Source organism: Dendrobates tinctorius, unplaced genomic scaffold (assembly GCF_039654945.1).
Source record: "Dendrobates tinctorius isolate UK_male_01 unplaced genomic scaffold, ASM3965494v1 ptg000011l, whole genome shotgun sequence".
In the NCBI taxonomy this organism is placed as follows: domain Eukaryota; kingdom Metazoa; phylum Chordata; class Amphibia; order Anura; family Dendrobatidae; genus Dendrobates; species Dendrobates tinctorius.
The window spans coordinates 69,989,000-70,001,239 of NW_027361679.1; the positions used below are offsets into that span (position 1 = coordinate 69,989,000).

Consider the following 12,240-nt stretch of genomic DNA (forward strand, 5'->3'; position numbering starts at 1 on the left):
CACACCACTGTTCATTTGCTTTCCCCCCCGATTGTACACAATGTGATGCTGCAAAAACAGACCAATTTAAAAATAGGTGAGGGAAAGGGAAGAGGAGCAAACGCATACATGGTCTTATACTTGTAAATTCAGAAAGCCGTGTGTCTTTTTATTGTCATTATATTCTAACTTTACATTGCAAAACAAGAAGAAAAAAAAATATTAAAACTGCTACCCAATGTGTCAGGCCCTTTATGAAAGTCTATGCACAAAAAGAAAACTGTACATATTTTTACAAATAGGATTAATAGTATAGGCATGTAGGTGGCATGATTTGTAATCAAAGGCTGCCGAAAGAATAATCAAAAGTAACAATAAATAAAAAGTGCCAACATTAGCATAAGGAATTACGAATAGTATATTGACAAAAATTCGGGAGGGCAGGGTGGGGGAAATCCTCAAGCTCTCCTTTTGCTGAAAAGTCTCTGCAAATTATTAAGCAACTACATAAATAAGAGAATTAAGAAAAAATATGAAGAATGTGGGAAAAAGAGGCTTCTTTAAAAACTAAGACAACATCTGGGCTAACTTGTTTTCAAACAGCATTTAAAGGAATCAGCCTATACCTGGATAAAACAAGTTTAACAGTTTTTGCTTTTTTGTATATTTTTTTTAATAAACAACCACATAAAATAAGAAAATAAGCAACAAAAAAAACCTTCTAAACACAGAAAAGGATTGGTTTGAGGGATCACAAATTGTGCAATTTCAAACAGTGGGTTAACTGCTACGTCATTTTACAGGAAGTGTTAAAGACTCAAACAATTATTATGGATTTGGAGTGCATACGTTCCTTTTTTATACAATTATTTTCGATCAGTTCTGTTGGATAAGTCCAAGTATTTGGTTTACACTAGCCAATGACTTTTTTTCTTTTTTTAAAGACCTGAAAGAAACGCTATGCGACGATAAGTGGATTATAGATATCATTTTCGATTGTTTTTAAAGCAATCTGAAAGGCTGCAATTTTTGCTTTTGTCTTATAGGGCATAATATATTCAGTTAATGCCACTGTAGAACTTGCATAACATAAATCAGTCACACATTATTCAAAAGATACAAAGCCACAACCCATCAGTCTGGGGTACTGCTTCATGTCATCGGGTGCTGTAACCTTTTGAATAATGTTTAGGAAAGCTTTGGGATTTATGGCTTAATTAAGGACTTAAAATTTAAGCCAGTTTTACGTCTCTTGTTTCCCTAATGACAATGTCACTAAAACCTCATGCACGCTGCAAAAAACCTCATGCAGTAGTTATGGTAAACCATCCAAGCAGTTTTATTAATTAATATTCATAAATACACACAGCAGCTTCATTAGAGATTTTTCCATATACTTTGTTTTCCATGTTCAGTTCGAATGTGGGAGATTAGGAGAGCTTTTTTTTTTTTTAAGTTTTTTTTTCGTTTACGTCAAGGTACAGGAAGCAGACAGCTGCCTCTGGTACTGCTACCTATTTATATCGGCTAGAAGTAAAAATTAGTTAAGTGATTTTGTCATATATATTTGCCTCTGTCTTTTCAAATTTTTTTGTTTTTATTCATTTTTTTTTTTACATTTTTTTTCCTTTTTTTGAATGTACACAATGTAACAAGAGTGACAGACCGGAAATTACAATCACCAAAACAAACCCAAAGATAGTTGTTTGTCCACTTTCATTGGCAGTTACAGCACAGAGGACATTGTCTGCAAAGGGGGATGTCATCAAAGAGGAGGTGGCGGAGGCTCGTTTCCTTTATTACTTGCTTTTAGATTTAAGTTTTCTAAAGCAACATCTAAAGGCATTATATCTACACAACCCATTGCCCCAAAATCGGCTATTTCTCCCCGCTCGTCCTCATCGGAGGAAGAGCTTTCTTCCTGCATCAATGTGGAAAGCAGCAGCTCTTGGACGAATAGGCTACGATCAGCCCTTTCACTTTCTAAAGACTGTCGCTCAGCTTCTGTCATCTTCGGGTCGTTCAACCTGCAAATGGGTTAAATTGGAAGGATTCAGTCAAATCAGAGGCGAAAAAATTGTCAATTTTAGATTTCATATTGACTAATAATATAGGCTACATGAAATGTTAACAGTGTCAACAAAGAGCATCATACACAAATCTAATATACCCAAAACTTCACACAAGTTGTTAGTAAACCAAATGATAGGTTTAATATTCTTAAAGTGGTTTACAGTGTAGAAAAAAAAAAAATATGACCTATAGTGAATTCTGATTTAATATAGAGGTGTCCTTAGGTCAGGATTCTCATTCTTTGGCCATTGAGGAGACTGGTTACACAGAATCTCTCTCTCTCTGGAGAATCTGTCCTGTTAGCACAACCCATAAAACCAATTGATATGAATGGGCACCGGGGCGGACATATCATTGGTGTAAACATGCAGAGGCCCAAGAGATAAGGGGAGCCCATCTCCACCTCCAAAGCAGGTGTAATTATGCATTATGTTCAGCTATTGGACTCAAAAAGGGTCATTTTCTGTCCTTGGAACACTGGCTCTCTTCAGTCTGTATACACCAGTGGATAGACACTGTGTAAAGCTTCATTTTCCCTATTGTGGCGGTGCAGGGAAATAGACCTCTTAAATGTTTGGGTTAAGCTTCACAGTTAGGTGTTATGATGTGAGAATGGATCAAACTCAACACATCTTTAAAGAACATATTGGAAAAACACATAACTTATCCATCAAGCAAGCATACCTTGTAAGGAGAAACTGTGAATTCTGTATTGTTTGCTGATTGTTTTCTGTATTGGATGTGTTGGTTGCTGCTGTTGATTGCGTGATTGTTGTGGTGACACTACTTGCATTGTTGCGCCTGGTGGCGTTGCGCGCGGTTTCTAATTGTTGCCGTGCTGCTTGTGCCTGCTGCCTCTCTAGCTGTAACTGCATCTGAAGTTGTTGCAACTGAGAGGCAGAAGGACCCGAGGAGTTAAGTTGCCCACCCGTTGAGCGCCTCACCCCTGATAACTGGGATAATAGCTCTGTAGAAAAAGAAAACAAAGTATGAACATATAATAAATGTATACAAGTACAGTGGCCTTCAAGTTACAATACTAACTTGTTTTCTTGTACACAATATTGGCACCAAAACCCTGTAAAAAACTAACGTTTGTAAAGCTACAAAGTGTCACCCCCAAGAAAAGATTAAAATTAAAAAGGCAAATAATTTATATATATAAATGGATATATAATTATGTTTACATATATTTATATATTATAATTTATATATATATTTATATATAGAAATGGATCTCTCTATATATAACCATCGTAAAAGTTTGAACCCTCTTGGTCAAAGTTACTGTAATTGTGAACAGTTAAGTAAGTCGAAGATTAAATGATCTCTAACAATACTACATTTCCTTTGTATTTTAGGAAGAAAAAAATGTTGGTTATTTTTTACATTTTAAAAATTATAAAAAGGAAAATGGTCTGAAGCAAAAGTTTGGATTCACTTGGAGATGTGTGCGCAGATAACTTTGACCAAGGTTTCAGACCTTAATAAGCTTGTTAGGGTTATTGCTTTTAAACAATCATCGTTAGGTATGGCCAGGTGAGCACGGGAGACACCCACAGCAGCACCGCCGGACACCCCCGTACCACCACCGAACACCCCCTCAATCTCAGCCTGTGGCCTGCAGCAACGGTACCGGTAAGGTATATATGCATTATAAGACGCACCCCCATTCCCCCCCCCCAAATTTCGAGGAAAAAAAAGAGTGTCTTATCCAAAAAAAAAATACGGTATATATACAAATATACACACAAATTATATATCTATACATATATACGGTATCTAGATATAGAACAGCAAAATATGCTGCAATTGTGTCAATGTGTCCATCTTCTGTGTTCTCAATAAAGCAATGCCCTGCATCACAACACTAACAGCTAGATTTTATTTTGTTGACTATGTTCAAGATTTCTAACATGGGTAACATACCAGCTATAGGATCCATGGCTTCCCTATTGCTTGGTGAGTAAGAGCTCTGTGAGGATGAAAGCCCTCCAGTGGAACTGCTAGTAAAGTGCATGTTTGATCTGCGAGCTCGTGGACCACCTAACCCTCGGCCGGGGTGAAACATCCTTCGTACGTGTCGAACTCCACTGGATTCATCATAAGAAACAGTTAAGGAAGACAAAAATGAAATGACAGCCCAAAAAAGTAAATTATCAAACTTAGTTCGTTTTCTGTGTTTGCAATCTTAATACATAAGAAAATAAAAGATCTTTCTTCACATATTTATCATACCTTAGCATTAAAGTGGATTTACCAGTTGCAGAAATCTCCTGCCCCAGTTCAGCTACAGTTTGTTTTGTTTTTTTATCACCTTCCCCAGGTCCAGTAATGAATCTCTGCCACTACCCCAGGGTGTCTACTATTGTCTGCAGCGCTGGCGTCATGTCAACAGTGCTGCAGTCAACAAAGCTCAGCAGTTCAGCTTGACTTGCCTGTAAAAGCCACAGAACTCATTGACTGCAGTGCTGTCAACCTGACCTCAGCGCTACAGACAAACACTGGATGCAGAGTCAACACTGGAATCGGAGAAGTTGCATAAGAAGGAAGGGTGTGGGTTTTTTTTGTTGGTTTGTTTTTTTTTTTTAAAGACAAACTGCAGTTGGGGGACAATAGTTATCCAAAACCAGAAAAACAAGATTCAAAAGATAAAACCATTACAGTCTTTCTATTACACTTTATCTTTGCTACATGCCCTATAATAAAATGATGGGCTCTACAGTCATAAAAAAAAAAAATAATAAACTTCTGGAGGCTGCTTACAGCAAAAGGAAAGAAAAAAAAAATCTTTTCAAATGTCCGAGTCAACTCCAGACTGCATTTACTTTGGTTTAGAGAAGGCATTGTTCACTAGACGCAGAGGTGACGTCTCCTGTACTGATCAGATCAATGTTGGGCAGGACAAGATAGAACTGGGACACTGCATGGTTCTCAGTGATCGGGAAGGACGTTCTAGGAGGTCTTCTCTCGATCACAGAGGACACCGCCTTCCAGTCACTATAAAATGCCCACGCTTTTCATCAATTACCTCTAGCTAAACAGTGCATCTTAGGGTGAGTGCGAACAGTGCGGATTCACCTGCGGATTTTTCCGCGTGGATTTGCAGGTAAAGTGACCTGCGGTTTTACCCTGCAGATTGACACCTGGACAATGGAACAGGTGTCAAACCGCTGCGGAATCCGCAGAAAGAACTGACATGCTGCGGATTTAAAACCGCAGCAAATCCGTGGGCACTGCGGTTTTGAAATCCCATTGGCTAACATGGTACTGTATATTGCTTGCGGATCCGCAGGGCCAAATCCGCTGCGGATCCGCAGAAGAATCCGCTGCACATACCCTTATAGTGAGAGGAAAAAGAGCTGCAAAGATCTTAAAATGCTGAGGAACTGCAGCAGAAAGCATATTGTAGAGCTGCAAAACTTTTCAATGATCAACTGGGTATATATATATTTTGCAAATATCAATCACATTCTGAATTCATGGTATAAACAAGTTTGCTAAATTTTAGAACACTGCAAATTTTAAGAAAAGGATATTAGATCCCTGGGAGCTCTGTGTTCAAGTGTAAGGTGGGCAGCAAAATCATCTGTGACGTGATTTGGATCTCCCCCTGGTAATGCTGCACAAATTGGACAAATCTGCAAAGATAAACATGGACTTAAAAAAAGGTCACTTTTCAGATGAGAGAGCTATAGTGAAACAAATTATTGTGCAATGGAATATAGATGGGTCCTTTGTTGCCAGTTACTCGTTACCCATGTTTACTCAGACTGGAAAAATAGTTTTCAGCAACCATACTTTCATACAACACCTACATTAATTTTACATTTAAGTCATGTCCACATCACATTTTACCTGGACTGTGTCAGGGTTTACTTCTGCAGCCATGGAAAATGGGATTTGGGCATACGTGCTGAAAGAGTCATTTATTGTGTAGATGCAGACAAAGTCACTGTGATGTGAACAGAGGCTTAGAGTTTGCTACACTTAAATTACGTATAAGATTTTAATATCTAGTCAGAGCAGAAACCAAAGCGACTGAAGAGTTTACAATGTGACTACTCACATAATAAAATAAAGGAATCAGGCCCTCCCTGTCAATGTCTCCAACACATCATTTCACTCGTTAATAAAAAAAAAAAAAAATAATAATTATAGATGGAAAGATACTTTTCTAAAATATCTGGAGGTTCAACTAACTTCCAAGTATAAATCATTCTAATCAACATAACTACCTTCAGTAATTCAAACTCAAATGGTTACTTAACAAATAAAACGGTCTGCCACTACATACGTTTGGGAGAATCTCTTCAGGTAAAATTACCATAGTTCCTAAGATTCTATACTATTTGAAATGTTACCCCTTCGAGTTCCCTATATTGAACTGAGAAGCCTACAGTCATCTATTCTCCAATTCATCTGAGCCTATAAAAGGAATAAAATCAAGAATCACATTTTAACAAGTAAAATCAGAGGTGGGCTAGATGTACCGTATGTTAACACTATTGCCCAACTCAATTACGTCATATTCTTGCCTAGTACACTCTTTGAGCACTTTCTACACAGATAGAGATGGACGAACCTAAACAAACTAAACACCTACTGCTTGGGCACAGACCCCGAACACTGACTTCAGGCTGTCAGTGTCACTATTCGGGTTCGGCACCCTGAACATCGGGTGTTTCTAACGCTGTCATGTCCATGACAGCGCGGAAAAGACTGCCACCGATTGGCGGTAAAATCATTACCGCCAGTCAGACAGGTGCGGTTCTCACACTGTGACAGCATCACCCTGCAGCTGTGATCGGAGGTAAAAAATTTACCTCTGGTTACTGGTGTCTGCTGATGGGACTACAACTCCACTCCCTTCAGCCCACATCTGCTGCGGCTACAAACAGCGAGAGCAGGTGCCTGCGTTCTAAATAAATAGAAAATGGCGTGGGTTCCCCTGTGTTTTTGATAGCCCGCAGCTATCAGTTTTGCCTGGCTGGTTGCAACCCTCAGCTGTCAGCATTACAAAGGCTGGTTATCAAGAATAGAGGGGTCCCCATGAGGTTTTTTAAAATTAGTTAAATAAATAAAAAAAACTGCATGGGGTGCATCATTTTTGACAACCAGCCCAGCTAAAGCAGACAGCTGGGGACTGGAATTCTCAGGCTGGTAAGGGGCCATGGATATTGGTCATCCCCAGCCTAAAAATAGCAACCTGCAGCTGCCCACAGAAGGTGCATCTATTAGATGCGAAAATTCTGGCGCTTTGCCTGGCTGTATCGTGTACTGTAGCGGTGACAAGTGGGATCAATATTTGTGGGGTTGACGTCACCTTAGTAACAGAGAGGCATCTATAAGATGCTTATCCATTACTAATCTTGCAGTTATATTGTAGAAATACAGCCAGAATAAAAGTATTCATTTTAAATAAAACACACAGCTTTTTATTTAAAAACAAAGCACAGTTATACTCACCTAATGCCCATTCTACTGAAGCCGATAAAAAAGTTATATATATATATATATATATATATATATATATATATATATATATATATACCAACCATATCCCTCACCTGTCTGTTGTTCTGTCCCACGTCATAATCCATGTGTAGGTAGAAACCGTTTTCAATCTTAAAGGGAACCTGCCACACCCCCCCAGGGCGCTTTTAAGTAAAAGAGCCACCTTCAGCAGCACTAAGGCTGCACTCTGTGAAGGTGGCTTTTATGTTTCTCATCCCTAGTATCGCTGAAATACTGGCTTTTATAAATTCCCTGCCATACATCCATTGTGTCCGAGGGGGTATGTTTTCTCCCCCTGTGTCAACCGCCTCAGAGCCATCAATAATCTCCCTCTTGTGCGCCGCCTCCTGTGTTCCTGTTACATGCGTCTTAGTGAAGCAGGAGTTCACTGGCAGCTCAGCTTATCACCTAAGATGTGGAAAGAAACTTTCCTTGTTGATGTTATATTAAAATTAAATTACAGCAGTGTATATACAATAAAGTCACCTTTTGTGTTACTAATTCACTATCCCTCTATCTAGACCTGTATTGATGGCTCTGAGAAACTAGGGATGAGAAACATAAGAGCCACCTTCACAGAATGCAGCCTTAGTTCTGCTGAAAGTGTCTCTTTTACTTAAAAACACCCTGGGAGGTGACAGGTTCCCTTTAACGGTGCCAAGATGCGACCATCCAGGCTGAGAACCACTGGGGAATGAGCTACCACGAGCTCAGCTTCAGTGACTAGCGGTAACGTAATCGAGGTTACTGCAGGTCACTGTAAGGACATTGGTGAGATCACCGCTAGCACTTTGAGAAAAACGGACACATTTTGGGACGGTCGAGGTTGAATACAGTTTATTCCCAGACATGGATTACTGCATGGGACAAAACAAAGAACAGGAGAGGTATAAGGTTATTTAATTTTTTTTTTTACCGGTGAAGTTGGCTTTAGTGGAAAGGGCGTTAGGAGAGTATAACTTATTTTTAAATAAAGTAAAAAAGTGTGCGTTTTTTTTTTCCATTTCAAAAAAAGAACTTTATTCTGTCTGTGTGTTTATTTACAATATAACTATAGGATTAGTAATGGATAGGTGTCTTATTGACGCTTTTCCAATAATAAACCTTGGGCTAGATGTCACCGGACAATACAAAGGTGACAGCATCCCCACATGCCACCGACACAAAGCAAATGAGAAAAGTCGGGCAAAGCGCCAGAATTGGGCAGTTGTGGACTGCTATTTTTAGACTGGGGGGCCCTTACCAGTATGAGAATACCAGCCCCTAGCTTTAACTTGGCTGGTTGTCAAAAATGCCAATCCCATGCCAGTTTTTTTTTTTTTTTTTTTAATTATTTAACTTAAATTAAAAAAAAAAAAAAAAAAAAAAAACACGCCTGGGAACCCCTCTATTCTTGCTAGAGCTGCAGTCCGCAGCTGACAGTGTTGCCTGGCTATCAAATTTACAGAGGAACCCAAGCAGGTTTTTTTTTTTTTAATTATTCATTTAGAGTGCAAGCTGACGAATACTCCCATCCGCCGCACCTGCTCACGCTGTTATTAGTGGCAGCACACGTAGGCTGATGGGAGTAGTAGTCCCATCAGCCAACGCCAGTGACCGGAGGTAAACTTTTTACCTCTGATCGCAGCTGCGGGGGCTCATGCTGTCATTTGACTGGCAGTAATGATTTCATGGCCGATCAGAGGCAGTGTTTGCCCAGCAGTCATCATGCATATGACAGCATGGAAAACACTGGATGTTTAGTCCCGCTATTCAAGTGAATGGAGTCTGGGTACTGTTCTGGTAGGCGAACCCAAACCTGGGGTTGTTGTGACACCGGCATCCAGTCAGCGATGAAGTAATTGCCCACTTCTTCAGACAAATCGTACATGAAGACTAAGTCTGGGTTTTATTATTTTATGGGGACCAAGCGAGAGGTATGACAAGAAGCTGTTCAAGTAGTGGACCGCTATGTAGAAGATCACTTGAAACACTCATATAAGCAAATCGGAAAGCCTTCTGAGGGAATCCCTCTTGCTTAGTACTTGGCTGAGCTCTTCCCTATTACTTGCCAAGACCTCTACATGCTTAACCTATAGGGAAAAACAACATAATCTACTTATGTATTGGTATCACACGCCTTCCCCATTACAGAAACTTAATCCCAATATTCCCAACTGGTGCTGAAGATGTGCTAACTCTGAGGGGGATTTACCTCACTTGCTCTGGTCTTGTACAGGTATTTTAGGCTTTTGTTACAAAGCTTATTAAAGTCATTGGTCTTCAAGTAGCCTTGATTCTAAATTTTATCTACATAATATCCCACTGTATAAAATCAATCATAAAAACCGACAACTTTTAAATGACATGAACAGTGCTGCTACAGTGAGGGAAATAAGTATTTGATCCCATATAGAGAGACAGAATATCAAAAATAAAATCCTGAAAATCACATTGTATAAATTATATAAATTTGCATTTTGCAGTGAGAAATAAGTATTTGATCCCTCTGGCAAACAAGATTTAATACTTGGTGTGCAAAACCCTTGTTGGCAAGCACAGCAGTCAGATGTTTTTTGTGGGTGATGATGAGGTTTGCACACGTCAGGAGGAATTTTGGTCCACTCCTCTTTGCAGATTATCTCTAAATCATTAAGATTTTGAGGCTGTCACCTGGCAACTCAGACCTTCAACTCCCTCCATAAGTTTTCTATGGGATTAAGGTCTGGAGACTGGCTAGGCCACTCAATGACATTATATGCATCTTTATGAGCCACTCCTTTGTGGCCTTGGCTGTATGTTTTGGGTCACTGTCTTGCTGGAAGACCCAGCCACAACCCATTTTTAATGTCCTGGACGAGGGAATGGCTCCATTCTCCGATTAATGTGGTGATGTAGTCCTGTGCCTTTAGAGAAACACCTCCAAAATATAAGGTTTCCACCACCATGCTTGACAGTGTTCTTTGGGTCCTGGGCAGCATTTCTCTTCCTCCAAACATGGGGAGTTGAGTTAATGTCAAAGAGTTATCATCTAGGTGTTCATTGGCAGACTTCAGACGAGTCTGCACATGTGCCTTCTTGAGCAGGGGGACCTTGCAGGCACTGCAGGATTTTAAACCTTTACGGTGAAATGTGTTGACAATGGTTTTCTTGGTGACTGTGGTCTCAGCTGCCTTAAGATCATTAACAAGATCCCCCTGTGTAGTTTTAGGCTGATCTCTCCGAAATCATCGAGAAAGGAGAAAAACAGCGGCACTCACCAGAATGAAAACAAAATATTCAGTCCTTTATTACACCCTTCATGGTGTGTTCAAGCGACATGTGGATGTGCAGGTCCAAAAAGAGGAATGCAGGGGGAGGAAAAGTGCACAACGGCCGTTTCACGACTGACTGCTTCAACAGGTCAGGTGAGCAATTACATGAGGTCATTTCCTTTTTATAGGGTAGACCAATGAAAACAATCATTTTAGTCAACAAAAATTTGCAGATACAGTGACAAAAAAAACAAACTATGATATATCAAAATTAGTAATTACTATTTAATAGCAGGTAGCAACAAGTTATCAGATGTATTTTTAGAGGAAGATCGATAAATCAGTCCTATCGAGCGGCCCCTGTGCATAGGTTTTTAATATCCAATGTGCTTCATGTCTTAATAAAATCTTATTATGGTTTCTGTGGAGAATATGGTACGACTACTAAACCTGCAAATCTTAACATTTCTGGGTTTGACTCATGTTTTTCCTGTATGTGGCGTATCAGCCTTAATGACCCTTTCCCTGATTTTATTGAGCAATAATGCTCACAAAACCTGGTGGATAATGGTCTAATTGTGTTCCCTATATAAAAGTAGTAACAGGGACAAAAAAATAATATAAACTACAAAATTAGTTTTGCAGGAATTTAAATCGGACAATTTGAGGGTAACTGGTCCTATGCGAAGAGGATTCCGGATATGATGCAAGTGACAGCTCAGAGTTACCAAAATTGCCCTTTAGTTTGTCTTTAACCAATTTTGATCAGAGGGTGACTAACGATTGTGGACCAATGTATGACCTTGATAGCTTTTCTACGATATGAAAAACTAGGTTTAGCAAAGCTTTTTTTTTTGCAAGTCTTTATCTCCTTGTCGGAATTTCCAATTTTTTCGTATAGCCACATATACAATATTTTCACCAGGATTATGCTTGAAATTAAATAAATTTCAGCGTTTCTTCACCCATTAATTTTTTTTCTTTATTTGTATACTTATTGCAATATAACAAATCTTTTTGTGATTTTTTTTTTTTTTTTTACTTCGTTATGTGCTTTGTTTTAATATCATGGATGGATAACCTCTTTCTACAAATCTGTTTTTTAATTCTGCTATTTGTTTTTAAAAAAAATTTCGTTGTGATTTATCTTCCTTAATCTCTGCATCTGAATGTATGGTAAGCTTTCTTGTATGTATTGAGTGTGCACTGTTATAATGAAGCATCATATTAGTAGCCATGGGTTTTCTAAAGACTCTGGAAATAATGTTGCCATCAACGATATTACGTTAAACATCAAGAAATTCCAAATTACGGTATTCCCCCGAAACAAGCTGCGAAACGCATATTTTCTGTATTAGATGCATTCAGATAATCCACAAATTTAAAAAATTCACTTTGTGTAACATCCCACACTATAAAAATATCATCCACAAACCTC

The 12,240-nt window shown here is 39.0% G+C and overlaps 1 protein-coding gene across 1 annotated transcript in view; it reads right to left on the reverse strand.

Annotated features, from left to right (window-relative positions):
* Positions 1-1,294: 1,294 nt before the first annotated feature.
* The window catches only part of KCMF1 (potassium channel modulatory factor 1), a 79,992-nt gene continuing 69,046 nt past the window's right edge, over positions 1,295-12,240 (reverse strand). Inside the window, exons 4-7 of the mRNA XM_073543153.1 lie at positions 5,592-5,693; positions 3,982-4,156; positions 2,737-3,019; positions 1,295-2,006 (exon numbers count right to left, since the gene is read on the reverse strand). Of these exons, the coding sequence (XP_073399254.1) occupies positions 1,745-2,006; positions 2,737-3,019; positions 3,982-4,156; positions 5,592-5,693 (822 nt within the window). The 3' untranslated portion in view covers positions 1,295-1,744. The remainder of the gene's footprint in view (positions 2,007-2,736; positions 3,020-3,981; positions 4,157-5,591; positions 5,694-12,240) is intronic.